This window comes from Amblyomma americanum, chromosome 10 (assembly GCF_052857255.1).
Source record: "Amblyomma americanum isolate KBUSLIRL-KWMA chromosome 10, ASM5285725v1, whole genome shotgun sequence".
NCBI lineage: Eukaryota > Metazoa > Arthropoda > Arachnida > Ixodida > Ixodidae > Amblyomma > Amblyomma americanum.
Genome location: NC_135506.1, coordinates 112142688 through 112169799, shown reverse-complemented (window position 1 = coordinate 112169799; position 27112 = coordinate 112142688). Strand labels below are relative to the sequence as shown.

The following is a 27112-nucleotide window of genomic DNA, read 5'->3' as shown; positions in this document are numbered from 1 at the left end:
GACGCAGAGAGCAGCTGCCCTTCCAGTGACAACAGAACTGCTCCAAGCGAAAGCTAGGGAACTTTCGAGGGAGCGAGGCCTAACGCCAAAGGATTTCAAAGCCAGCCGGGGCTGGCTTCAGAAATTCATGAAGTGCATCGGCTTCAGCCTCTGACGTCGCACTTCAATCACCCAGAAGCTGCCAAGTGATTTCGAAGAAAAGCTGATAGCTTTTCAGCGCTACGTGCTGCGAAAGAGAGAAGCGGCAGGCTACAACCTTGGGCAAATCGGCAATGCCGACCAGACGGCTGTGTATTTTGATATGCCAGTGGCGTACACCGTGAATGAAAAGGGTGCCAAGGAGGTGAAGGTGCGCTCTGCGGGCTACGAGAAGCAGCGCGCAACTGTGATGCTGTGCTGCACAGCTGACGGACATAAGAGAGTTTTATAATTGGGGGCCCAAGCGGCTTGGGGCCCCAAGAGAATTGCCGGCCGCAAGTGCGCATGCGCAGAACCCAAGCCAGTCTTGGGCTCTTGCGTTCGCGTCAACCCAAGACCCAAAAATCGAAAACTAGCGTGGGCCCCCAAGCCGCCTTGGGTCACCCTCGCGAGTGACGAGAAATCGCGAGATAGCCAGGAGAGCCGTTGGAGCCGCAGCCATCCAAAGCCGTTATCTCTCGGGCTGTAAACATGACTGCTCCGAGAGCTACGTACGCGCGCTCCCACTACACCGCAGAAGACGACATCTATATATTGCGAGAAGTGCTCGCAACGAACCCTTTTCAGGATGTGAAGCTGTGGCCACAAGTTGTCAGAAATCTTGCAGATAGTATGCAGAAAAACTTTTCGCTGCGATCAATTCGCAGCCACTGCGAGTTGCTGATGGCACAGTTTCTGCACAAGGATACAGCAAATCTGAAAAAGTAAGTATATATTTACCGCACAACTTCTTCCGCTTGCAGTAGACACAGGTTAGCCGTGTCTTTTGCTTTGTTAATTTGCCTTCGATTTGCTGCATCCATAATCTTGCCAGAGGAACGCGAAGCCGCTTCTCCTGCCGCGTGTAGCTGTATACCCGTGGTGAGGGAACTGTTATGTGCCAGCGCCTGCCTCTGAGCAGCTGTAATCATGCCTCTGTGGGCAATGAACGAGCGAGTGTCAAGCATTCACCATTTCGAAGGTTACCAACCAAGTCATATACCAGTTTTTGCCAGCGCAACAAACAGAAACCGCCCGTGAGACAAATCCGTGACTACATTTGCCGCGCGCCCGCGTACATGAGCGGTAGTGCTCGCGCCGGCGTAAACAAATCGTTGAAGTGAAACGCAAGGCGAACGGCGTGAGAAAAATATGCCTTGCATCCCCGCAGGGCACTAGTAGATGCTGGGAAAGAGAGTTGAAAATTTGGACCGTTTTTGAGACATACAGATGATGCCGTAAATCACGCGAGACTTGTTCACGGCGCCGTATATTACGTAATTGACTCCCAAAGCGTTAACGCAGTAGTGAAACACCATGTCTAAATAAAGTATGTGACGAACACAAAACATAGGAAGCTGATTTTTATCTGTTGTTGCAGGTATGAGGAAAAGGAGCAGCTTCTCAAAGAAATTTTAGCTATTGCAAGAGAATTTGGGTACATCATCAGAGGAGCCACCTTGAAAAAGGTAGTTGCTCGAACGCCTGACATCCAACCAGTGACATCCAACCAGCCATACCAACTGACTGCAGAGCTGCAAATTTGGAACGATGGGCTGCAGCTCAAACGAGGGATACAGCAACAGCAGCTCATTACGCTCAACTGGAAAACGCAGAAGAATGCGGTACTGCATCTTTTTTCAATCAAATAATGGAGATGGAACGAGAAATTTGATCCTGTAATATTCTTGTGCACAATCGCATACTCTGGTGTTTTGTCAAGCAGCAGAATGTATCCTGCAATTTATCAATGTGGATATGACAGGAATTTGTTTAGCTACTGTATCCAGCATATGGAGTTATGACTACATGAATAATAAACCAATTCCAAAAGTTAATCATACTTTGGCTTCCTTTGCAGACATGGAAGATTTTCAGCCTACAGAAGCATCACAACTTCTGGACAGCATCTACAGCGACAATTGTGTAGATGCGTCACCACCGAGTACACAAAGTGCCATCTATGCCAACCCAGGCAGCCCACAAAGAGACGCCACCTCTGCAGTGCCCCGAGACCGCCAGCCGCAACCTCCAATCTTGAGCCTCCCAAGTGGCACCGAGTCTCCTGGTACGCAGTCCAACCATACTGATGCAAGCAGCTTGGCGCAAGGAGGAAGAAGGAATACAATTCCACCATCCAATGCCCATCCCAGCAATCATACGCGCGCCAGAAGCAGCACCCAGCAAAGGAAAAGAGACAGGTGACTCGTACTTCTCCTCCGTGCAGAACATTGTGCACTGAACATTTGTGCTGCCTTGTGCAAATAAGTGTTAACATTTTTCTCTCATAATTTATTACCTCACAAGTCACCTTTATGAGGTTATTCAAAATAATTTGATGCTGCAGCAAGTGCTTACAAAAGTTACTTTGGCATGTGCCCACAATTAACCCATACAAATTTTGAAATGTTGTCCATGAGTGCACTTATAACCAACAGTTCAGCTTTTCGGACTTCTTGCTGGATGTTGCACTTGCTGGATGTTGATAGTCCAGTCGTTGTGCCGTGAACCGCCCTTCTCTTGTCCACAATGATGTGTAGGCAAATTTTTAATGTCGAACGGTGAACGTTAAAGCGAACTTGATTACTAAAGTTAACAAATTTTAGGGTGTCATACTTTTTACAAGCTATTCGAAGAATCATACGTAATAGTTGTGTGCTTTCAATTGCAGCTGCCAATCCTTCTGAAGCCAACCTTGCATTTTTTGAGCGAAGGCTGCAGTTTGAACAGTCTGCTAGGGAGAGAAATGCCGCACTAGAAAAGGAGCGCCTGGATTTTGAAGAAAAGAAACTTGCACTTGAACAGCAGAAACTAGAGCAACACATTGCTGAATGGAAAGCCCAAGTGAAAGACCGTGAAGAAGAAAGGAGGCTTCGGAGAGAAGAACTTGATGCAGCACGCAGGGAGCACGAAGCGGAGAGGAATATGTTTATGGCGCAACAAAATGCGCTGCTTGGTGTTTTGAAGGATGCGTTGGCTAAGAAAACCAACTAAACGTTTTTGTTATTCACAGAACAGACGTGTGCTTGTGAACATTGTACATTTGGAAAGTATTTTGCTCCAACGACATAATCACGTATTGGCCACACCACATCTTTGAACTGTATAGTGCACATGAGCCAAAGTACCTTTATTTATTTTTATTTTATTTATTGATACTGCAATCCCAGGAAGGGATTTTCGCAGGGTGGACGTACAGATAGAAGCACAGATCAAATATTTACAAAAAAGCCAGAAAAAACAAAGGCCGCAAATGATTAACCAGCAAAATGGACCAGCATTGGAGACAAAAAAGTTTAATGATGGCAGTGCAACATAGGAGTAGACATGGCAATACAATAAGGTTTATGGCATATCTTAATTATTCAAGAACACATAAAATATTGATGAATACATTAATACAAAACGTAAGGGGCATAAAGTTGATAACAATATTAAATTAGTAACTATATGGACAGCAGGGAATGAATATATCAGAAAATAAATGGTAATGGTCAGCAGGCTTCCGGTGAATGACGTACTTTCTGCAGTACTTGATCGTTAGTAAGCCGATCCACCTTGTTTAAACAGGACAAATAAATGGTACTCATACCAGCTTCTGTCTCAGGTGTTATGCAACACAAGGTATTCTTTCAGATAAGGTGAACGAAGGTGAAAGAACATTGCCACTTGGTTGCCATAAAGGCAAGTGTGGCAGTTTGTTAGTATCGTCGCTACTTTGTACATCTGAGGCACATTCTGGAGAAAGATTTTCTGATTTTTTTTGTAGTCCAAGAAGGCAAACAGACTGATTGTCTTGCCGAATCCCCATTCCACTGACTGCCTTACATTGCTCATGGCAGTATTGAATTCTTGCTGCTGTTCGTTGAGACGTGCACCAGCATATGGCCGCATGAGCAGAGGGCGGAGGGCGTACACAGGATCACCATATATAGTGAATGTAGTTCCCTGCACCAACTGGAGAAGCTTCTCATACAACCCACTTTCCCGAAGTATTCCTGTAAACGAGAATCAATTAATTGAGCCACAGAATGATGCACCTTGCCGTTTCAAAGCAAAGCTTAGTTTTAGAAGCAGTGCATCTGCTAGTAATGTTCTTGCTGCGGCACTGCCTTAATGTGACAGGTGAAGGATTTGTTAAATATTTAAGAAGTCGCATGTCAAAAACAATTACACTTAAAATGTGCTTCGGAGAAACTGCACTCCACACACGTTTAATTCCCTTTTGGCCGATGAGATCCGAACTGTGGCAACATGCGGCTCGTGACGGCAGAAATGAGGGGCCTTTGATTTACCTGCATCATGCCTGTGGCCTAAATATGGGCCGTCAAGGTCGCAGACGATGCCGTTGGCACACATAACGGCCTGATAAATATTTGACAACGTGCTGCCGTTTGTGTCCAGAGAAGTACATTCGCTGGTGGTACGTTGGTCGGCAGATGGGTCGGGCAGTTCCATCAACAAAACCCCAGCAATTCGTCAAAGGCGCACCTCGATCATGTACAGCCTGCATTTCAAAATGTAAGATATTGTGGCTGCAGTATTCATTTCAACATCGCGCTACTAAGATTTCAACAACTATGGCCAGAGGCGAGTCACACTTGCTAGTACTGGGAAATGCATAACTGGAAAGTACATGCATCATAGGTGCCTTTCCTATAAAACGCGATCTGTACACTTCCGTTTTGAGGGAACCCAGTCTTTTATATCAACGTCAGTAAAGCTTTTATAGAAATTTAAAAAAGCCTAAGGTAACAAACATTACCTTTACAGGTATCCTGCAAAGGCAACAGTCGCTTACCTAATTGCAATGACGTAGTACGTGTTTTAACTTTATAAACAGCGTGTACGTACCTGGGAAAACATAGCGATGTTCGCGAGGTTCAGCCAACGATGATTTGTCAGCGACAGGAGGTGACCGAAGGTAGTCTCAATGTGGCCGAAGACAGAGGCGACTATGCTGGACATCACGGAGGTATGTCGTCCGAAAACATCTTCTAAGTCGCACCACCTATTAGGATATGCAAGTCGCCGGAGGGCAATCAGGAGAGGTTCTTTGCCGGATACTTGCACTCCCTGAATGCTCTCAATCGTATCGGGAATTAAGAGAGCAGATGACAATTCATCAATGTTTTGCTTCTCAAAACGGAACATTCTCCGAAAGACTTCGTCTCCAATGCTTGCGACATTGAGCCATCCTTTGCGAGACGTTTAATGCCGCCGGCCATGTCGTCGGTAGATCGCTTCTGGCAACGGCAGAAATAGATCTTCGATGTTAGCCCCTCAAATCAGCGTACAGCAGGTGATCGCAGAGCAAACTTGGTGTCCTTCGACTGATTTTTCCCATTTTACACAGGTGTATTCGCAGTTTTGAAGTGAATCACCAAAAAAAAACACCATTTAAGAGCACTTGGCTGCGATTGGCTTCGCTTGACTTAAAACAGTTTACTTAATTTGTAGTACTAACAAAACTATTACGTTTCAGATCTTATTGTTAGCTCTTCTCATATTCACCACTGTGGCGTAACGAGCGCTCGACCCAACGCTGTCTGCGTTTGACCCAATTCTCAAACTCTGCTGCTCCTCTAAACCCAAGAGCAACTACGCAACGCGTCTTGGGGCCCCACAGTCTTGGGTCCCCAATTCTAAAACTCTCTATAAACTCCCTCCTGATATGATATTTAAAAGGAAGACACTGCCTGCTCGAGAAACTTTCCCAAGAAATGTCGTGCAGGCAAATCAAAACAGGTGGATGACGGGTGCGATGGTGGAAGAGTGGGTTAAGGTTGTGTGGCGACAGCGTCCAGGAGCCCTTTTGACAAAGAACTCGCTCCTTATCGTCGACTCTTATCGTGGGCACTTGACCGGCAACGTGAAGGCTGCATTCGCCCAAGCGAACACGGACCTCGCTGTCATACCGGGTGGCATGACGGGCCAGTTGCAGCCACTTGATGTCTGCATCAACAAACCTTTCAAGGATCATCTGCGGAAGTATTACACGGACTGGTTGACTGACAAAGACCACATGCTAACGGCAATGGGCCACATCAAACGTGCTTTGCTATCACAGCTGGTGGGCTGGGTAGCTGCAGCGTGGGACGACATCCCATGTACTTTGATCGTGCATGCCTTTAAAAAGTGCAGCATATCTAATGCGCTTGACGGTACCGAAGATAGTGCACTGTTTGAAAGTGACAGTGACAAGGAACATAGCGACGAGTCTAGCAGCGACAACGACGTTGAATGAGCTCTGCATGTTCAGATTCAATAAATGCTGTTTGCATTTTGTGAACGCTGTCCTCGCTTTTTGTTTGGCCTACATTTGAGGTAATATATATATATATATATATATATATATATATATATATATATATATATATATATATATATTTGTTGGCTTCGGACTTTAGGGGGTCGGCTTAGAATCGGGGTCAGCCTAGATTCGAATAAATATGGTATAAACTTCAATATAGTGCATATTTCAGAATAACGTACGTAATTTCTTCTCCCCTGTACAATCAAGGAACATCAACATTACGAATTCGGCTAGAATTAACAGCGTCGCAACCATCGTGTGAATCGGAAAACGCCGTTTGCGTGTGTACAGTAGCTATCATCATCACCATGTCTAGCGCCACCACAAGGCTGTGGTTCAATGTTCAGTAGCCTAGCAGACTAGCTGCCTTTTTCTCTTTTCTCTTTGTGTTGGGTGTCAGCGGCCGTGCGGTCGTTGTCCACTCAAGTGTTTTCTTTTGCTGTGCGTAATTCAATGATGAATGCAGCTAGCGACGACGGCAAGAAGAAGCGAAAGTAGTTTTTGCTGCTGGCAAAATGGGCATACTGCACGAAATCGACGCAGGGAAAAGGCAAATTGACCTCTGTAGACATCGAGGCACTGCCCCATCGACGGTGGCGACCATTTTGAAGGACCGAGACAAGAGCCTCAAACTTCACCGGGAGTCGCAACTTGCTCCTATGAGGAAATGGTTGCAACTGGCAAACTTTCAAAATGTAGACGAAGCTGTTCTCACATGGCTTAAAAGATGTCAGACTGCAAAATGTTCCCATGTCTGGCCTAATGCTGCAAGAAAAAGTGCGCAAAAAATTTGCTGATGCACTCGAAATAACTGGGTTCGACGCAAGTGTGGGTTGGCTTTTCCGTTTCCGTCAAAGAAATGGAATAACTTGGCAGGTAGTCTCGGGCGAGGAAAAGGCTGCTGACAGAGAAAGCACGGATTCCTGGCGAAATGATCCGAGAGGTAGCTGAATCTTACTCTGAAGACAATACAGTAAAACCTCGTTAATTCGAAATCGCTTAATTCGAACTTCCGGTTAATTCGAACTGACGGCCGGGTCCCGGCAAAGCCCTGTGTATTTCAATGGGTCAAAACTCCCGATAATTCGAATATGCCGGTATCCACGTCGGTTAATTCGAACTAGGCGCCGATGGCTGGCATTGCTCCTCGCATACAGAAGTCCCCTCGTAGCAAATACAATGCGCTGAAAATTTTTAAAAAATGCAGAATGATGAGAAAAAAAATAAGCCAGCATGCACGAGGTGAGACGTGAATTTCGTTGCCCGAACCAGCCCTCCGGTGCATGCCGTAGCAGGTTTTCGCTGCCGGAGCGTCGAAGCATTGGCTTGTCTATTTTTGGCTGACGCGCGGTCACGCGGGTAGCCACCCTACCGCGGGCGCCGCCTATGCTCCGGCGCAAGCCGTTGCAGGTTTCCGCTGCGCCGAGGCGGTCGTGACCATCGGAGACGCACGCGACCATGGAGGAAGGAAGTACTCGGGAGAGACGGTTAAGTCACATTTTTTTGAAGCCGCGCTTTTTTTCTGATGGAAATAAACGTTTCAATCAAGCGGGCCTCCCCTCCCCGTTCCCCCGCTTCCCTCTACTTGGGCGCCGTCCCAGCGCGCCTGCCCATGCAGCAGACGACGCCGCTGCGCCCAGCGTTCTATTGGCTGCACCATCGGCTAAACTCTCCCAGTAGCCCTTGCAAGAACGCGTGACTTCCGGTACCCTTTTATTGTGCAGCTCGGGAAGCGAAGACTCTTTCCTTTCCTTCATCCTGCACGCAGCACCCGGCCCCTCTTGCGCCTAGTCTTTGTTGCCGCGGTGTCTTGCGAAGTTTGTGTTGCGTGATATTCCTCGTTTGTTTGGTATCTCGCTGGTGACGTCTCATCGACTGTGGCAATCATGGCAAACCGAGGAAAGTACTCCGCAAAGGATTTGAAGACGAAGGTGGAGATATTACAGGAGGTCGAACGTGGTCTCCTAACAAAGACAGCGATCGCAGAGAAGTTTGCAGTCAAGAAATGCACGCTGTCCACATACCTCAAGAACAAGGACTCGATCCTCAACGCGTATCAAAAGGAGATAAAGCCCTCGCGGAAACGACTAAGAACATCGGCTCATCCAGAGATGGAGGATGCTGTAATGGCATGGATTAAGGACGTTCGCAGCAGGAACATTCCGCTAAGTGGACCAATAATTGCCGCAAAGGCAGTGGACTTCGCCAGCCAGATGGGCATAAGTGACTTCAGCGCGTCGGAAGGCTGGTTGTCGCGTTTCAAGGCCCGTCACGGACTTACGTTTAAAAGCCTTTGTGGAGAGGCAGCCGCAGTCGATGAAGAAACGTGTCAAAATTGGATCTCAGGTCAACTAAAGGACTACCTTGCCGATTACTCGCTCAGTGATGTGTTCAATGCAGATGAAACCGCGCTTTATTTTAAGTTGCTGCTGAACAAGACTGTCAGTTACAAAGGCGACACGTGTTCAGGCGGCAAGAGAAGCAAGGAAAGTGTGACGGTGTTGGTGTGCGCAAACGCGACTGGCACGGAACGGTGCCGCTTGCTAGTTATAGGCAAAGCAGCGAAGCCTCGCTGCTTTAAAGGGCTAAAAACTCTCCCTGTTGATTATACCTTGAACAGAAAGTCGTGGATGATGTGAGCAATTTTCACGGATTGGCTGCGCACACTCGACAGGAAGTTCGCGGCACAGAACAGGAATGTTCTGTTGTTCGTCGACAACTGTTCAGCCCATTGCGACATCAGCGGACTGAAGGCAATCCGTCTGGCATTTCTGCCGAAAAACACTACGGCTGTGCTGCAGCCTATGGACCTTGGGGTTATTAAAAACCTCAAAACACTGTACAGGCGCCACCTCCTAGAGCGGATTCTTGCGTGTATGGACAGCGCCAAATCGTACGACGTCAATCTCCTCGGAGCCTGCCACATGCTGGCAACATCGTGGAATGCTCTCAAGGCGGACACAGTCGCGAACTGTTACCGAAAGTGCGGCTTCATTGAAGGCCCAGAAGCCTGCAGCACGGCAGAGCTGGATGCTCAGTGTGATGACTCCGTCGCGCTGCACCCTGCCTGCGCTGCTTTATCGGAGGGTGTTGACTTCCAGAGCTTCGTAGACGTTGACAGCGGCGTGGAGACATCGGGGCCGTTAAGCGATGCCGAGATTATTGAAGCGGCCTGCGGTGACCAGATGCCGCACAACTCGGGCGCGGCGAGCACAGCTGACAGCGACGACGAGTCCGACGGAGGCGACGATCCATTGCCACCCCCAAGTGCATGTGAAACAGCGTCAGCACTCGATCTGGCTGCGCGCTACTTTTCCGCCGATGATAATTCGGACGCTGCGTTGGAGCTGTTGGGCAAGTTGCAGACGATGCTTGTCGAGTCACGGCAAAGAAAACGAAAACAAATGCGCATCACCGATTATTTTTCTCTTTGATATGCTTTGCCAATCTGCTGTTAATAAACATGTTTTTGAAGCATAGTGTCATATTTAATCATTAAGCATGCTGCTTACGCGAATGCATTTTGATGTTAGCTCCAACCGCATAAACAAATTAACTTTATTTCCTTCGACATTCGGGCTCTATGATTTTAATTCGCGCAATCGCCCGCCACAAATGTGTAATAGCGCGTAGTAAGAGATAACGATCTCAGATATGCCTGTTTTAGCTTCGGCCCGTGCTGCCGGGCGTGATGGCCGCATTTTTTAGCACCCGCTCGTTAATTCAAACTCCGCTTAATTCGAACAATTTTCCGGTCCCCCTCGAGTTCGAATTAACGAGGTTTTACTGTAATTTCAACGCGGACGAGACCGCATGTTTTTATTGGCTGGTGCCAGATCGGACGACGCACTTCAAAGGACAGCAGTGCAAAGGAGGGAAGATCTTCGTGTGACTGTTCTGCTTTGTTGCAATGCAACAGGCACGAAAAAAATTAAGCCACTCGTCATAGGCAAGTCCGCGAAGCCTCGCTGCATGCATGAAGAACGTGATGACGGCAGCGTACTACTACCGTGTGAGCAAGAGTGTGTGGATGACGAGACAATTGTTTTCCAAGTGGCTGATCATACGCGACAACCAAATGAGGAAGTATGACCGAAGAATTCTTTTGGTTGTTGACAACTGCTCAGCTCACATTGTGAATGTTCGCTTGACGCACGTTTGCCTGCAGTTTCTGCTGCCAAACAACATGTCTTTGCTGCAACCGCTAGACCAAGGCATCATAAACGGTGTGAAGGCAGAGTTTCGTAAGCGTCTTGTGCAGCGGTTGCTTATCAACCTCCGCCTAAAGCAGTTGACTGCATTAAGTATTCGTCATGCAGCGGAAATGCTCAGAGGAGCTTGGTGCAACTTGAAGGCGGCTACCATTAGCAACTGCTGGTGAAAGGCAGGGCTCCTCAAAGCGTCTGTGCAGACGCTTTGAAGACGACCTAGAGGTGATTGAAAACAACCTGGGAGACCCGTAGTCCAAGGTTGCAGAACTGCTGCCTGCTCTCTCTTCGTTTGACGACTACGTGGAGAGCGACAGCGCAGCACTAACCTCGGCTGACTTGACAACAGAGGAGATCATTAATGGCGTTCGAGACGTTTCCAGTGACGATGACGACCCGAAGGAATACTAATGTGGGTCATCGAACACTGAAGAGGAGGAGGTCACATCAAGCTGCCGTTTCAGTGCACATGAACAAAGTCCGCCCTTTCATCGCACGGTGCAATGACACACCTGATAAGGTATTCCGCAAAGTGGAAGGTGTAGAGGCATTCCTAATCGGCCGTGTGTGCTGCACGCATCAGAAGAAAATAACTGATTTCTTCAAATAAAGAAGCTTTGAAGCGAGTGCAACATATTAATTTGGGAGTTTGCTTGTCTACACACTTGTCTGCTGCCAAGGTAGATCATTTGCATTCCTAGGTTTGACCCCTGGTTTATAACTGCATTTTTCATTACAACAGTAGTTCAAATAATGAACGATTTCTGGTGGTCCCACGTGATTCGTTACATCGTGATTTGACTGCATGCATAAAACGGAGGAGTAAGGGTGCAAAAGGCTGAAACATCCAAAAACAACGATGAGCTAACATACAAACTAGCTGTTAATGCAGGCATGAGATCTGAAGATCTTTTCCACAGTGCACAGATGTAAGGGGGTGAAGAGCACCTGAAAATACAAACTAGGAACAAAACCTGACTGCTTTCACCACTGTAGTCAGCAAACTAGATGCGTTGTGATGTTTCTTCTGCACTAAGGGTAATGCAAATGTCGAAAGAAATTCCGCGAGCACTAGAAACAAATCTCTTCAGGATTTGTGCCAACCGATGGCAGCCATGAAATGGAAGCTTTATTGTGTGCCTGTGTACTGCATTCCTCTGCTACACTTTTCAAAATCTCTGATGCTTTGGATTGGAGGAGGGTTGAGGGAATTTTTCTCCGTATCTTTTTAAGAACCTTTCCATGATTCTGTATGGTAGTATTTCACGCCCCTAGAAATAAGAATGGCCCAGCAGTAAAGGACGCTTGTAAATGTGGCAGTACTGCTTTTGGAGCAGCCCATACGTCTCTTGGTTCAGTGTAGTGCTCACTGGTTGCCCGCACCATTCAAACGCAGGTGAAGCCAGCTTCCCAATGCACCAGATCCATTCTTCTTGGCTGCGCTCACTGAGTGGTGCTGCACTAAGCTTGCTCCGTGCATCTTCAGCGAGAGTAAATTAAGTGCTTAATTTTTCCACATTCTTTACCAAACGCTCTCTTTGAACGTTAAGAGGAACTTGGCACGTTTGCGGACGAGTGGTCTTCTCCCTTTTTCTCTCCTCTCCGCAAATGCTGCCCAGCGCAGCTAATCTAAGGATCGCCACCAACCAGGTTCACCCGCGCGAGAGGCAGGCCCCCACCTTGCGCTTTTGTATGCTGCCCCTCATGGCCACACCGGGAGAGAGGGGAGCCGCCCCCGACGCCGTGGAGGACGAAGAGTCCGACGCGTCCGGACCCTCGGGGCGACCCCAGGGTGGTTCCGGCCGTGCTTCCGCGTCCGCATCACCGGTTGCCCCTGATCTCGATGGCCGGCTTTCGGGCACGGGCTCAGCTGCCGGGTGCCGCAGCTGGAACAGCATTGTGTTCTGAGCGTTTGCACCGGAGGGGAGCTTCCAGTGTGGGCGCTTATGTCGGTTCAACAGCTACAGGGCTCCCGCTGCCCACTTGCACGCTCATGTCACTCTATGCCCAAAGAGGAACGCAAGGGATGTGCAGATCCACCTCTACTTCAAACTGAAAAGTCTGAATTCCAATGGAGTTACCTTAACAGCATTCCAAACATGTTAAGATCATTGTGGTGTGCTTTCATGAGCAAAAATTTCCAAGTGGCTGTACCTTATTGGAGGCTACAAGCTACAAGGCGACACTACAAAGCTACAAGGCGACACTGCAGACACAGACGAGGCGAGGCGCACCGCACCCTACAATGCTGCACATATTCCACCAATGCATTGCACCCACCGGTTTTGGGAATGCCGCAGCAGGTTCGCGATGGATTTGGTTCGGTTCGACGGCCTCCCGTTGCTCCTCTGCAGCTGGCTCGTCTTCGTCCGGCTGGGGGCCTGGCAGGGGCTCAGGTAGGCGGGGCACCGTACATGGCGGCCGCCCTTCCAGGGCCAGGGCAAGCCTGCCAGCCAGCTCCAGGGGCGAGGGCTGGCCGCTCGTCAATGGTGGCAGCAGCCGGGGACCCAGGGCAGCGGGCGGTGAAGCCGGAGGACCGTCTTCCCAGTCAACGGACTCCTCGTCGTCCAGCGGGGTGGGTGGGTCATCCATGAGGGATGGGCTGCCACCTCCCACACCGCTCACGTTGCTTGTTTCGTCTGCCACTGGTGGTGGCTCCGGCGCCACGTCCACAGGCTGGAACTCTTGCTGCACGGCCTGCAATTGCAGTTGCGCAGGTCCACATCCGCAAAGGCACAAGCACAATGGCCAAACTCTCCACAGGCGAGCAAAATGACCACTCACTTGAGCCAATGCCAATGACATCAAGTAACGACTCAAGTGTGGACTCAGTTCTCTAGGTTACATAAAGGGGTTCTGAAGAAGGTGGGCTCAATAACGCTGCAGAATGCCCAGGATGTTAGCCGCTTAATAATCTTCCCAAAATACAGTGAAAGCTCGTTAATTCGACCCCCGTTAATTCGGACAATCGGATAATTCGACCTGCACACATGGTCCCTACAATTATATATAGGAGTCTATGGGGCAAAACTCTCGTTAATTCGGACAAATTTTACCGCCCATCGGTTAATTCGACCTAGTTCCACGGCCCGCCAAGAGCTGCGCTACTGTAAAGTTGGAAAAAAAGAATGTAGCGTAGGCCATCCGTACGGTCATCGTCATCAGCAGTGCGAGAGAGGGCGAGGGAAGCAAGGTTAGCAGTGGCCGAAGCGCCCGGTGTCTTTCTTTGTGCTTCGTTGCCTCTTGCAGTCGTGCTCAGTCGTCGTGTTAACCCTATCTTCAGCAAGTCTCGTTTTGGCGTGTGTCGTCGTTGCCCCGTGTTTCTTGCTGCTACGATCGCGGTTATTGAACCCTAACACGCCTTTTCTGGATATTGCGTGCTTTGCCAGCGTGTTTACTGTGCTGTTTTCGAGTGCGTAGCGCACCGTGCCTGCGCGCCTCGCCATCGCGTCCTGCTCCGATGGCGACACCGGCAAAGCGGCCAAAGTACAACCAGGCGAAGGACCTAGCCACGAAAGTGGAAATATTGAAGGTGCTGAAGGATGGTGTTTCACGCTCTGACGTGATGGTCAAGTATGATGTTAAAAGAACCACCTTGGCCACTTACGTGAAGAATGAAAACAGCATTATGGAGGCGTTTGACAGTGAAGCCTACGGTGACAAAAGGAAACGACTGCGGACTGCGGCCCACCCGGAACTCGAAGAAGCCGTAATGCGATGGATTAGAAACGCAAGTGAGGCCAACCTCCCTGTGAGTGGGCCATTAATTTGTGCCCAGGCTGAAAGGTTCGCCACAAAAATGAACCTTGAAGAGTTCAAAGCTTCTGAAGGTTGGCTTGCTTGCTTCAGAAGCCGTCACAATCTGACTTTTAAGAGTGTGTGTGGCGAAAGAGCATCCGTGGACGAAGACAGGATCGAGGAGTGGCGGATCACCGGGCTTCGTGAACACCTAGCTGCGTACGACGCTCCGAATATATTTAACGCCGACGAAACAGCGCTTTCCTTTAAAGCACTCCCGAATAAGACGATCACCTTTAAAGGTGACCCCTGCACAGCAGGGAAAAGAAGCAAAGAAAGGGTCACTGTGCTACTTGCCGCCAACATGACGGGAACAGAGCGTCTGCCTCTCCTAGTGATCGGAAAGGCTCAGTAGCCGAGGTGCTTCAAGAACGCGTGGCGCCTTCCGGTTGAATACCAAGCCAACAGGAACGCTTGGATGACGTCCAGCATATTTCAGTCCTGGCTTCATCAAATGGATCGGCGTTTTCGAGCTGAGAAACGAAAGGTCCTCATGGTTGTGGACAATTGCAGTGCTCACTGCAAGGTGTCGGGCCTGGAATGGATTGAGCTTGTGTTCCTCCCGCCGAATACAACCGCAGCCCTTCAGCCCATGGACCAAGGCATAATCCAGCATATAAAATGCAAGTACAGAAACCATGTATTGCAGCGCATGCTTCTCTGTATGGAAGCTGGGAAGAAGTACAACTTTACGCTCCTCAGCGCTTTGAACATTCTGGCGCACGAATGGGCCAACACGCCTACAGCAGTTATTGCGAACTGCTTTCGGCACAGTGGTTTTGTGCAACCGAACTGCGGTGTGGGGGAACTGCCGACAGAAGCAGCTGACGCAACCACAGAAGACGACAGCTGTTTCGACAGCGTTTTGCCTCCTGCCGTGCGGCTCGCGGATTACGTGTCCATCGATGATGGTGTCGCCATTGCCGGTCAGCTGACCGAGGACGAAATCATCCAAGAAGTGACAGGCGCCGACGACGACGATTCGTCGGAAGATGACGATTGTGAGCACCTGCCCCAAACGCCGAAGCGCACGGTGAAAGAAGCCGCAGAAGCCTTGTCTGTGCTGGAAGACTTCTGTGAACAAATTCCGGATGGTTCGCGTGCCGCGGAGCATCTGGCAGCTGTTAGAGCTATTGTAGCCGCTCAAATTCGCCCGAAAAAGCAGACGACGATAACAAACTTCTTTGCCAAATAAAGGTATGTCATGCTGGGGCAAATTTCATGTTTTTTGTGGTTCATTCGATATTTCGACATTCGGTTAATTCGACAATTTTTCGCAGTCCCGGAATTAACGAGCTTCTACTGTAAAAGAGTTTTATTAATGTGTTTGTTGAAGCCGAGTTATCTGTAGTCAAAGTTGCATTTCAGTGCCTTCACACCCTCTCCTCTTTTATCAGTGTTTGCACGCTGAAAGGTCATGCTCACCGCAGGGCCCCACACACTCGGCCCCGTCACCAGCTGCAGGCATGCCGCGGGAATTCCCTGGTGGGGGGGCCACTGGCCGCAGCCATGGTAGCCAAGTGACCAGTTAGCTGCGTGACGTACACGCTACACGCACGAGAGCGAGTTTCAAAAAGTTGGCAGAAAGGGTAGGCCAACTTCCACACGTTACTGTGGATTCTCTGCTGCATGTCAAAGTGTGTTATCAAATATAAGCTGACGCACTGTTGCGCAAGTGACGCGTTGCGTCGCTTCTTTCAATGTGTAACACAATAGCACTGGAGTTTCCTCAAACGGGGCATTGCACATGAGGAGGCTTCAATGCACAGATGGCTAACAGCACGACGAGTGCAAAGTTTCAGCGCACTGGAAGAACAGAGGTATCATGAGGATGACATCGAGGAAAGCGCGCATTGGTGCCAGAGCCTTGCATGAGCGACAACACGCCTTTGACAAACAAAAAAGAAGGTCCACAACAACACAATCATTGTTCTAAATGACGTGCTGCTCAGCTGGCTGACTGATAAGCGCATCCGATGGCTGCCATCGCTCCGGGCTGGCAGCAAAGCTCTGAAAACAAAAAATACACAACCAGACTCTTTTGGTCCATCACCGGGGGTCTGCCCATCGCCAAAACACCTAGCGTTGCATGCACTTCAGAGGGGCTCCAGAAACAATGCAACATGCAGTGCAGGCCTGGGGAAGAATATCTGGACCACCAGTTGTCGAGCAGGTCATCCCTTGACACAGCATCACACTTCGGAAGCCCATCCAAATTAACCGACGCCAGCCCCAGGGCATCCGAATACAAGCTCCCGGCAGTTCGGATTACCCGAATTAGCGGGTGATGAGGAGGAGGAATAAACGTTTTACTGTACAAAGTTGCAGGTGCTGCAGGTTGTACATATTCCTTCCTTGTGCCAGTGCAAGGTACCACCGACAACGGTGTGGTTTTAATAAAATTTCTAATGGTTTTCACGAACAAAACTTATTTTCTGCAAAATATGAGGCAAGATTTGTAAAATCGTAGAACGGGTCCAAATTCATACATTTCAAGGAGAATTCGGAAAAGTTGGCAGACATGCACAGGAGATCGGGCTGTACCTGGTAACGAACTGCTGTCAGTGTTGCCACGTCAGAGATGATGAAATTTATACAGGTCTGCCATGTGCCCATTCAATTGTGAATGAGGAATCCCTATCGGCTCAAAATGTACTTTCAATCACCTTTGACTAGGTCAATGAGTGCAGATGGAACCATCATATGATGATACTGAGCTGGACAACATTGAGTCCAACCCTTGAACAGGGCCATCCATACCTGTGGTTGTGCCTGCTCCTCCTCCTCTGCAGTGGTGGTGGTGGGAGGGCCCTCCTCTTGCCCCAGGGGAGCCAGCTGCTGGGCCTGGGAGGCTAGCAGCAGCAGCGGCGTCTGGAAGGAGAGCAGTGTGGCGGCTGCCTCCCCAGTTGCTGGGGACAGAGCCCCTGCAGAGTCCAGGGAGCCCCGGGACTCGCGCATCAGTCGCCGCTTCTTCAAAGGTGTCACCAGGTCTGCATAAAGGAGCTCTGCTGAGTGACACAGCGTACCACAGCATGCCGATGTTCCAGGCTCGTTTTCAACTGATTTATTTATTCATAACAACAGTCCTAGCCAGGACCCTGTTAGGAGTGGGCATTGAAACAACGGCATGACAAAATAAAGCCATACATCTGACATCCGGTGTGTTGTTCTGAGCAAAACGCAACGTGTACGTGCAAGATTCACACAATAACAGCAGCATCATCATTATCCTGTATTTTTATTCACTTCAATATGGGACCAAAATTGTTCGAGATTTCACAATGAGGAAGGCAGCATCCTCAACTCACTGCTGTTTTGGTCGTAGAAAAAAATCAACCGCAGATGCAGCAGAATTGAGACAAAATTTAAAATTGGTTTTCTAGGAAACGAAGTGGCGCACATCTCGGAGGACACCCAAACCATAAGGAAAGGAAGGAAGGTGGAATTGAAAGACGAAAGAGGTGCCCCAGTGGAGGGATGAGACCTATGGGAGCACACACTGCGCTAGCCCATTCTCACATTACAACTTTTGACAATTCCCACGTTTTCGGAGCCCGTTTAAAAATCGCTGCTGTTCAGAAGACAAACTACAGTCAAACAACCGCTACAATGAATGCCGCGACAGCGAAATTTCCACCACAACCAAGTGTTTCCGATTCCCCATCACCAAACCATATAAGGTAGTGCAATCGTTTCCCTTCCCCAACGAACTATTTTCAGAGCGAGGTTCCGAGTGAAAGAAATTTTTCTGAGTACCATATTTACACGATTGTAAGTCGACCAATTTTTTAAAATTTGAAAATCCAAAGTGGAGGGGTCGGCTTACAATCGAAACGAAAACATCGCACTATAAGTAAAGGCGAGACAAACGAGATATCAGGCATGCTACAGCGTGGTTGCACTTTTGCTGCATGGCTCCGTCACATCGCTCTTGGTGTTGGCCTTGAGCAGCTTTTATGTCAACGCGCAGAACTGGCATCCCCACTCCACATGCGTGCGGCCAGCGGCCGATGGCGGCTATCAGTAAGCAGCAAACGGCACCCCACCCGTGGCTGCTGACCGTGGTTGCTGATAAGCGGCGGCGGCCCGATAACGCAATAGCGTTCTACGGAAAGCTCAAGCGTCCAACAAGTTTTCTTTCTACTTTCAAATGCGCGCTCGACGCTCAAGGGAGCGTTGATAGTTGATGGAAGGGCTGCTGTTCCAATCATGGTGGCACTTCCATTCGGAACGGCAGCGGTGCCGGGGAGTGTTGGTAGCTGACAGAAGAGCCGACGCCGCTCACGCGTAGTTTCTCTTTGGCTCTGGCGCATTTGACTACTGCCGGCCGCGTTTCACAAGTTCTTAATTAGTGCTTCGTCAGTCATAATTAGTGCTCCAGGTCTGGCAAGCGACCGGCGCTCGTTCACGGCTACATTCAAGATGGCTACCATTTTTTAAGCCGAAGAAACAAACAGCTGCGAGCCGGGCCGCAAGTTCGACGTTCGCAATGGGTGATACAGGTGTGGCAACTGCAGTGAAGAAAATTTTCAGCTGTTTTATGCGATATAGTGATGTGGCTGTTTGCAAAGTGCGGAATTTCGCTGGACGACAACGTTAGAATGATGTGCTGTGGGACTGCAGCAGCGCTCACGACAGCAGCGCTAGCGAGGACGATGGCGCAAGTGTGGACGAGTAGTCCAATACATTTTCGTTTTGGAATGTGCCCATGGGCACGCCCGCGCAGCAGCCGATAGCGGCTGGCAATGAACGGCGCCTGCTGGATGACGCTATCGCATTCAACTATTCAAGGCCAAGGTTAAACAACCTCGGAAGTTTTTTTTATTTTTCGGAAATGCGATTTGGGGGGTCGACTTCCATTCGAATCGACTTACAATCGTGTAAATACGGTAAGTGGCCAATTTCCTTCTTTATTTTTTCACGTCCACACATGCCAGCACCTTTTTAGGTTTCAACAAAAATGGCTGCCGAAGACAGTTTGCACTTTCAATAACACAGCTGACATTCGTTGCAGGATCAGAATTTGAGTAGTCATGTACGCATAAGGATGAGATGGAGCGCACGACTGCTTGCAACGGTTTTGCAGACAGCTCGGACTTCATGCTTGCGAGCTGCAGTCACTGGTGCAGGGCGGCCTTTCAACCACGTGATCACGTTTGGCCAATAGAGGGTCGAACGGCACAGGGAAAACAATCGTGCAACCCTAGGTAATTACTTACAGTAGAATCTCAGGGATATGAATCTCAAGGGGAGGTGAAAATATTCGTATCACCCGTAACGATGAGACACGCACAAAAAAAAAACATTTATATACATGGAAAGAAGTCACGTATGTCCTTCTTGGTCGTCTTCTCTGTGAGGTTGGCCAGCAGAGAATTTTAGAAGCTGAAGAACTGGGCTGCAGTGTTCTCACGCACAGTCTCGGATGTCACAGCACGCCGCAGAATATCGAGAGCGCGCATAGTTTCGGCTGCCGACGGCGGTTGGTCAACACCCTTTTGGCACTCGTCTTCTTAATCACTGGTCGAAATCCTAGGCTGCGACGATACATCCTCCGCGATGTCTTCCACTGTGAGCAGACCACAGGTGACGAGATCGTCCTCAGCGGTGACGAAATCGTCGGCACTCCAGTCAATGCCAAGCTAATTCCAGACATCAACAGTAAATGGATCTGGCACTTGCGAGGTGGTGGCCACTGTGGATGTATAACTCCAACACTTTGCGAAACAGTTCGCGATGGTTGCAGGGGAGAGGCGCTCCCCGGCCACCGCAATAAAATGCATAGCGTCCAAAAGACTAATCTGCACATTTGCGCCCTTACGGTCAATCTTCGCAAGGAGGCGGCGCACCAACAAACCCTTGAAGTGGTGCTTTACGTTTATGATAAATGCCAGCATCCAGTGGCTGCAAATGACTAGTAGGCAGGAATACCACTTTGATGCTCTGTAGAGTCATGTGCATTGGATGCACCACACACTGGTCCAGCAGCAAAACAATCTTTCTGCTCTTGCATGACATCCTATGGTCCAAGTATGTGACTAACTCCACGAACATAGCCGACGCCATCCACACCTTTTTATTGGCTCTATATGTGCAGGGCAACCGACCAGATCAATTGAAGAATCGGGGCTTTTCGCATTTTCCAATGACGGTCAGTTTCATTTTTTTGACCCATCAGCGTTGCAGCAAAACAAAACCGTCACACGCTGCTTACTTTTTTTGTCCGCCCTGGCAGGCTTCGCCCTTGAAGCAGAGACTCTTTTCCGGCTGAAGATTGTGAAACAGCCCTGCCTCGTCAATGTTAAAAACATCGTGAGCGCCGTATCCCGCAATAAAAGACTGCAGCGTGGTTGCCACCCAAACTTCAACGACGGAGGCGTCAACCTTTTTCCCTTCGCCGCAAACGGTTTTGTAGCAGAGGTCATGCCTTGCCTTATATCGGTGAATCCAGCCACCAGAGGCCTGAAAATTGTCAATTCCAAGCGTGAGTGCGACGCCCGCAGCCTTCTCACGAAGAGCTTTTCCGTCAACATTGACGCCGGCCGCGGTGACCTCTTCAAACCATGTTAGGAGAACTTCTTCTAACTTTACACGGTGAGCAGTCTTCGCTTCTTTGGAGTTTACGCCAAAGTGCTGCACAGTCTGCATAATTCGGTCGCGCTGACCGACAATCGTAGACAGCGTGGAAATTGGCAGGCCTAATTCCTTGGCCATGTCAATGCACCTTTTCTTGGGCTCTTTGTCCAACTTCTTTAAAATATCCAGTTTGTCCTTCAAGGACAGCGCCTTCCACTTTCGCGACATCGTACTGATTGCAGTACCTTTTGGGCTGACGCTATCAATGCTCGTAAAACGACACACGCAAGCAACACGCTGCACTTCCGCAGTCGTTGCGCACGAGGGAACAAAGAAGTGGGAGCTGCTGCTGGTGCGACGATCTGCACGCTGGCTGTAGCGGAAAAACCGGCGGAACGGGCATGCAGGGCCGCGAGAAATGTGGAGAGGACAAATTGCGCCCGATCGGTGGGGTTGGCTGGTTCGCAGGGCGAACGAACCAATAAGCAGCGGCGCTAGCCTCGGGCAATAACAAAGTAAAAATAAGAATGCGAAGAGGCCACCCTGAAAAACTAGATAGGGAGAGAAAGCTTCACTTGCCTCGTCAGCCTCCCTGCTGCCACGGAATTCCAAACCGGCACTGGCGCACGCTGTGCCGGTGGCGGCTCAACGGTCGCGGTGCCAAAGTTCATATCACCCGGCGCGACGCGGAAAAGTGTTCGGAACATCCAAATTTTGGCCCACTGTACACAATGCATTTCGGCGGGGGAATTTACGAATTATCAGTTGGGTTCATATCACCGAGATTCTACTGTATACAGTTACTCTAGCGAACGAGGAGAGAGTGGTCAGGAAAGAGGTTGGAGCTAGGCCACACCCCATGCACGTGTTTCAGCACAGGCACCCACCTGCGCCAGGTGGGGGCGAGATGGAGTGGCAGCTGTCCTCGGTGCCCACCAGCATGGGGCTCGCAGGTAGCTCAGAGGACTCGAGAAGGCCCTCGTCCGGTGCCTCCTCGCTCGACTCGAACATGGCCTGCCGCAGCCAGCGCTGGAACAGATGGCACAGGGCTCAGCTTCTACTGGCACCACACCATGCCTCAACAGTGCACGACAGGAAACAGAACAGATTCGAGAGCACTACAATACCAATCGTCTGCAGCCACAATCCTCACACTTAGCAACACAAAATAAGCACACCGTACGGCGCCTGTGGCCACTAGTGGGCCTCTTCGATAATCCACCTCTGGCTGCCAGAACGCAGAGTCAGGCACTCGATTTTCTCGGGCTGCTCCGCGCACTTCCAGTGGCTGCCCCGTTCGTTTTTTTTTCTCTGGCTGGGACAGCCAGACTCGCCAGGACGATTTTGTGCTGGCAGCGCTCGGCAACTAGCAGGGGTGGTATGGTAGCGGGAAGCGCACGCGGCCATTTATATATGGACTAGAAGGACCGTGGCTCATAACGCCACGCTTTGCGCGATGCAGGCACTTGTTTCGACTAGACCACGGTGCGTATCGTCTGTGTCACCTGCAATGGCGCCTTTTGCGATAGTTCTCGCTGTCTATCTGTTTCTTTTGGGTACATGTGTGTGTGATCGCAGTTTGATCGCCTCACCACCTCGCAAGCACAAATACTCGCTTCATATTACAATCGCATATAGTTCTGATTCACAAAATAATTCGGCTGTTAATTTTGTGCGCCCGGCTGATATTGCGATAGTGTACGAGGCCTTGCATCAGAGCAGCTGTAGATTCCAGCTCTGTGTACACGCTCAGACCTGCACATGCATGTGCTGAACGTGTTTGGCGAGGTGTTAGATGAGCACGATACAAGAGCGTATGGTCTTCATTGCGTTCTGCGCAATGGAAAGGCGGATATGGTTCGAGAAACGTCTAATTGCTTGAAACATGTTCTTTACTAAAAGCCTTCACGAGCACACTGCTCGATGCATCTCTGCGAGCGCAACTACTGTATGTGGCCACACAGTTGTCACTTACGGCAGCCGATCTAGGCGAGTGCTGATTCTGCAGTCACCAACTGTCGTACAGCTTGATGCTCAGGCATTCTGCCACAAATGCTTGAAATATTTGAGAAGAGCCGTATGCATGGATCTCCTCACGTTTGGCTCATTAAAGAGATAAAAAGAATTTTCTAGCGCATATCATCATGCGCATGCACACGCAGTACGTGAGGCGCCAACACGCAAGGCTGGATTGTAGCACCCTTCATTCGAGTGCCAGTCCTCTGCGATAAAGCAGTAGCATTACAGATAGGATATGCAGCTAGGATATAGGTAATTCCTTACGGGTATTAAGACACTTTCCCCTCAACATTTTTTGGTTCCGATTGAAATGTAGCAGTAGCCAAAGACCTGCCATGCGGAGATATGCTATTTATATTGTTATTAAGGTACATAATGATATAAAAATGTTCGATTATGTCGATGCATCACAATTCTGGAATATAACTAGCTGGTATTATTGTTCACAAAATTTGATATGTTCAAGTTAGCCACATAAAGATAGCATAGCTCCACAGTTCAATTCTTTCTAAATTCAACGCTGTAAAATTAATTAAAATTGCACCACAAAAACATAATGAAGAGTTCCGTAAGGCTAGTGACGTTGGCAAAAAACATGAAGCTGAGAAAATCGCATTTAAGGTTTTGACGCTGACTACAGAAAATTTTCGGAGGAATCTTCAACAACGGATTTTATTTAGATGTTCCCTATCTGTTTCCCTACAAAGCAAAACAAAAAGTGTCTTATTCCATCCAAGGAAACATTAATAAAAAAATGTCGAACGTGTAAGTGTGATGAAGATGTAAAAAAAATGATTTCTGATGAAGCTATACAGTGGAGACCACTTATAGCGTAACCGCTTTTAGAGCGGAACCGGTTATAACGCGGGTTTTTCTGACCACCGGTATTCCTGCCATAGAACTCAATATATAGGCAGACCGCTTAATACGCGGGCGCGAAAACCAGAATACCGGTTAAAGCGCGGTTTTTGGCAGGCGAAGGGTGCAGCCCGCGCGGCAGACACACCGCGGGACGCGCGCGACGAAAAGAGAAGAGCGAGAGAGAGGGAGAAGAGCAGGCGGACCCGGCGGCCTCGAAGAGTCCGAAGGAAGGGGAGGCGCGTACGTCATGCTGGCAGCGCCCAATCCGGGCGTGCGCTGAACAGAGTGCGGGGTAGAAGCAGTCGCGCTGCTGTCGTTTTTTTTTTTTCCAACAGTTTCTTTGTTGCGTTCAGTGCGTGCTTGTCGTGCTCTCTGCTTCTGTTGCCATGTCGTCGGCGTCTTCAAGCGTCGTGAAGAAGCGGAAAGCATTACCGCTTGAAACGAAGGAATGCGTTATCAAGGACATTGAGAGCGGGCTGAAGAAGGCAGCGGTGGCTGCAAAGTACGGCATATCGGACACAACTGTGTCGACGATCTTTAAAAATCGGGACAAGGTGCGGCAGCAACTGCGGCAAGATTCTAGTTCGCTGTCGCGGAAGAGAATTCGTGCATCGAAGTACGAGGACATGGACGCAGCGCTCTTCAGATGGTTTAAAGAAGTTAGGGCTCAGAGCATACCGGTAAGTGGCCCGATGCTCCAGCAAAAAGCTAGGTGCCTGGGTGCTCTTTTAGGCCACAATGACTTCAACCCCCTTAACGGATGGATACAGCGCTTCAAGGACCGCCATGGCATCAGCTGCAAAGCTGTGTGCGGTGAAAGCGGAGAGGTGAACGACGAGACCATCGCAGTCTGGCTCCGCTTAAATTTAGGAACCATTCTCTCGACGTATACGGACAGAGACATTTATAATGCCGACGAAGCAGGCTTATTTTATAACCTGCTGCCCAACCGTACTCTCGCGCTGAAAGGCTAACCCTGCTCGGGCCGCAAGTCTTCAAAGGAGCGTGTGACTGTTTTGTTTTGCGCTAATATGGACGGCACCGATAAGCGTCGCCTGTTCGTCGTTGGCAAATCGGCGAGGCCGCGTTGTTTCAAAAAGCGTGAGTACCTGCCAGTAACGTATAAAGCGAACAAGCAAGCGTGGATGACGCAAGAGCTTTTTACGAGCTGGCTTTGCAAATTTGATGAGGATATGGTGGCAGAGAAGCGGCGGGTTGTGCTCATCCTTGATAACTGCACAGCTCATAACATCCAGCCCAGGTTGACTGCTGTCAATTTGAAATTTTTGCCAGCGAATACTACCGCCAAAAGTCAGCCCCTTGACCAGGGCGTCATCGCCACTGTTAAGGCACTCTACAAGAAAAGAATTTGTGAGAGAGTTCTGCTGAACATGCAGCAGCAGCAGCCCCTTAAGGTGCATTTAAGGGGTGCAATTGACATGATTGTTGCTTCGTGGTGGCAAGTGAAAGCTCAAACAGTAAGCAAGTGCTTTCGGAAGGCTGGCTTCGTACGTAATGCCGAAGTTGAAGCTGATGAGGAGAGCGACGTCGTCGATGAGGCAGTCAGCACTGACGACGTGTGGTCCGGCCTCGTTGAGGGAAACATCGTTTCCGCAACAGACACTTTCGAAGACTACGTCAGTGCTGATGAAAATGAGCTGGTTGTCTGCGAGGAAGCGAGCACGGATGATGCGATTGTCGCAGCGGTGCGCAGTGGCGTGGAGCTTGCGACCGATGATGAATCGGACGGGGAGGACGATGTCGACCCAATGCCAGATGTGCCATGCAAGGACGCTCTCGAATACCTGAGCAAAGTGAAAATGTACTGCGCAAAAAACAGTTTGAGCGACAAAGCGCTTCAGTATTTAAGTCTTGTTGAGGACGAAATCGTTCGAACTGCAGTTAAAAAACACCGCCAGACGAAAATCACCGCATTCTTCCGCTCGTAATGCACTTTCGATGCAAACACTCTTGATGCTCAGTTGCAATTGTTTTGTGTGTGTGTGCATGTGTGAAATGTGCAATAAATTGTGTTTTAAAGGTAGGTAGCCCGTTTGGCATGCCTGAGAGCTTAAAAACACGATGTTTTGGTTATAACGCGGTACCGCTTATAGCGCGGATATTCGGAACTCCCACAACTTACGTTATAAGCGGTCTATTCTGTAGGTACATTTTTTTAGAGACAATGGAGTGCAGGGCTAGGGTGTTGAGCTCTAAAGACAATATTCTGAATCCTGAAAACAGTTTTTTGAGAGACCTAGCGGTCCGGAGCCAAGGAGATCCGAGCCACCCCATGGCAAGCAGTTGGGTGGTCCTGAAAAGGACCGTTGAGTGCAGCGCTCGACATGTCTCCTACTCTGTCTTTGAGAAGAACCACCTGGATGTTGGGCAGCACGCTGCCCTGTGCTGCTGGAGAACGTCTTCATAGCAGTCCAGGACTGTAATCTTCAGTTGCTCCCGTCTTGTGCCGCCTTGTCCGTCTCTCTCTTTCGTATTAGTGCTCTTTAGCCTTGCGCAAACGCAGGAAGTCTTTTCCTAGGCTTCGGCGAACAAGGCAGCCACCAGCATAGCCCAGACTTGCAGTGATGGATTCACTAGTAGCCCTCCTTCCTTGGTTGTAGATGGCAACAGCCTCAGCAGCAGCCTGCTTCACACTTTCCAAAGAAGCATTCCCATTCTTTGAAGCTCGCATCAAAATGAGAGAGTGTAGGCTCTCACTCGCATTCTGAGTTTTTCCTTCACTGCACCGTGCCAACAGGTTCTCATCGCTGAGCCTTGCAAACACTGGCTCCAGAGCAGACCCAACACAAGCCGGGAGGGCACCCTTGTGTGGAGGTGGAAGTTCACCATTGGCCAAGGCTCTGTTGAACTTGCACCAAGAGTCAGCACCCTCAGGGCACTTGCAGTGGTTCGGGACATCATCTGTAGAAGTCATGTGCAGGAGTGTAGCTTCCACTGCCTTTTTCATGCCTGGAATGTCATTACTGTTGCTCCTCAGGGAATAGCCATAGTAGTTGATCTTCTTGATCTTTTCCTGCGTCAGCTTGCCTCTCCCACCAAGAGATTCCCCATGAGCCTTCTTTCTATCAACTAGGTTCCACAGAGCAGTTGCCATTCGCTTATGAATGTGGCTGATGCATTCCTTATTGTCAATCTT

At 49.4% G+C, this 27112-nt stretch overlaps 1 protein-coding gene and 1 pseudogene across 3 annotated transcripts in view; both read right to left on the bottom strand.

Moving 5' to 3' along the window:
• Nucleotides 1–27112, bottom strand: part of LOC144106674 (uncharacterized) — a 100551-nt gene that overhangs the window by 19482 nt on the left and 53957 nt on the right. Inside the window, exons 17-20 of one of the 2 annotated variants that reach the window (XM_077639516.1) lie at nucleotides 21963–22104; nucleotides 17260–17489; nucleotides 12982–13398; nucleotides 12381–12587 (exon numbers count right to left, since the gene is read on the bottom strand). In XM_077639516.1, the coding sequence (XP_077495642.1) occupies nucleotides 12381–12587; nucleotides 12982–13398; nucleotides 17260–17489; nucleotides 21963–22104 (996 nt within the window). The remainder of the gene's footprint in view (nucleotides 1–12380; nucleotides 12588–12981; nucleotides 13399–17259; nucleotides 17490–21962; nucleotides 22105–27112) is intronic. The other variant, XM_077639517.1, reaches the window with a different exon arrangement.
• On the bottom strand, nucleotides 3639–5667 carry LOC144106675 (uncharacterized; annotated as a pseudogene). The gene is made up of 3 exons (XR_013309090.1): nucleotides 5032–5667; nucleotides 4473–4684; nucleotides 3639–4175 (listed from the first exon to the last, which is right to left on the bottom strand). The product of XR_013309090.1 is annotated as an uncharacterized LOC144106675 (transcript).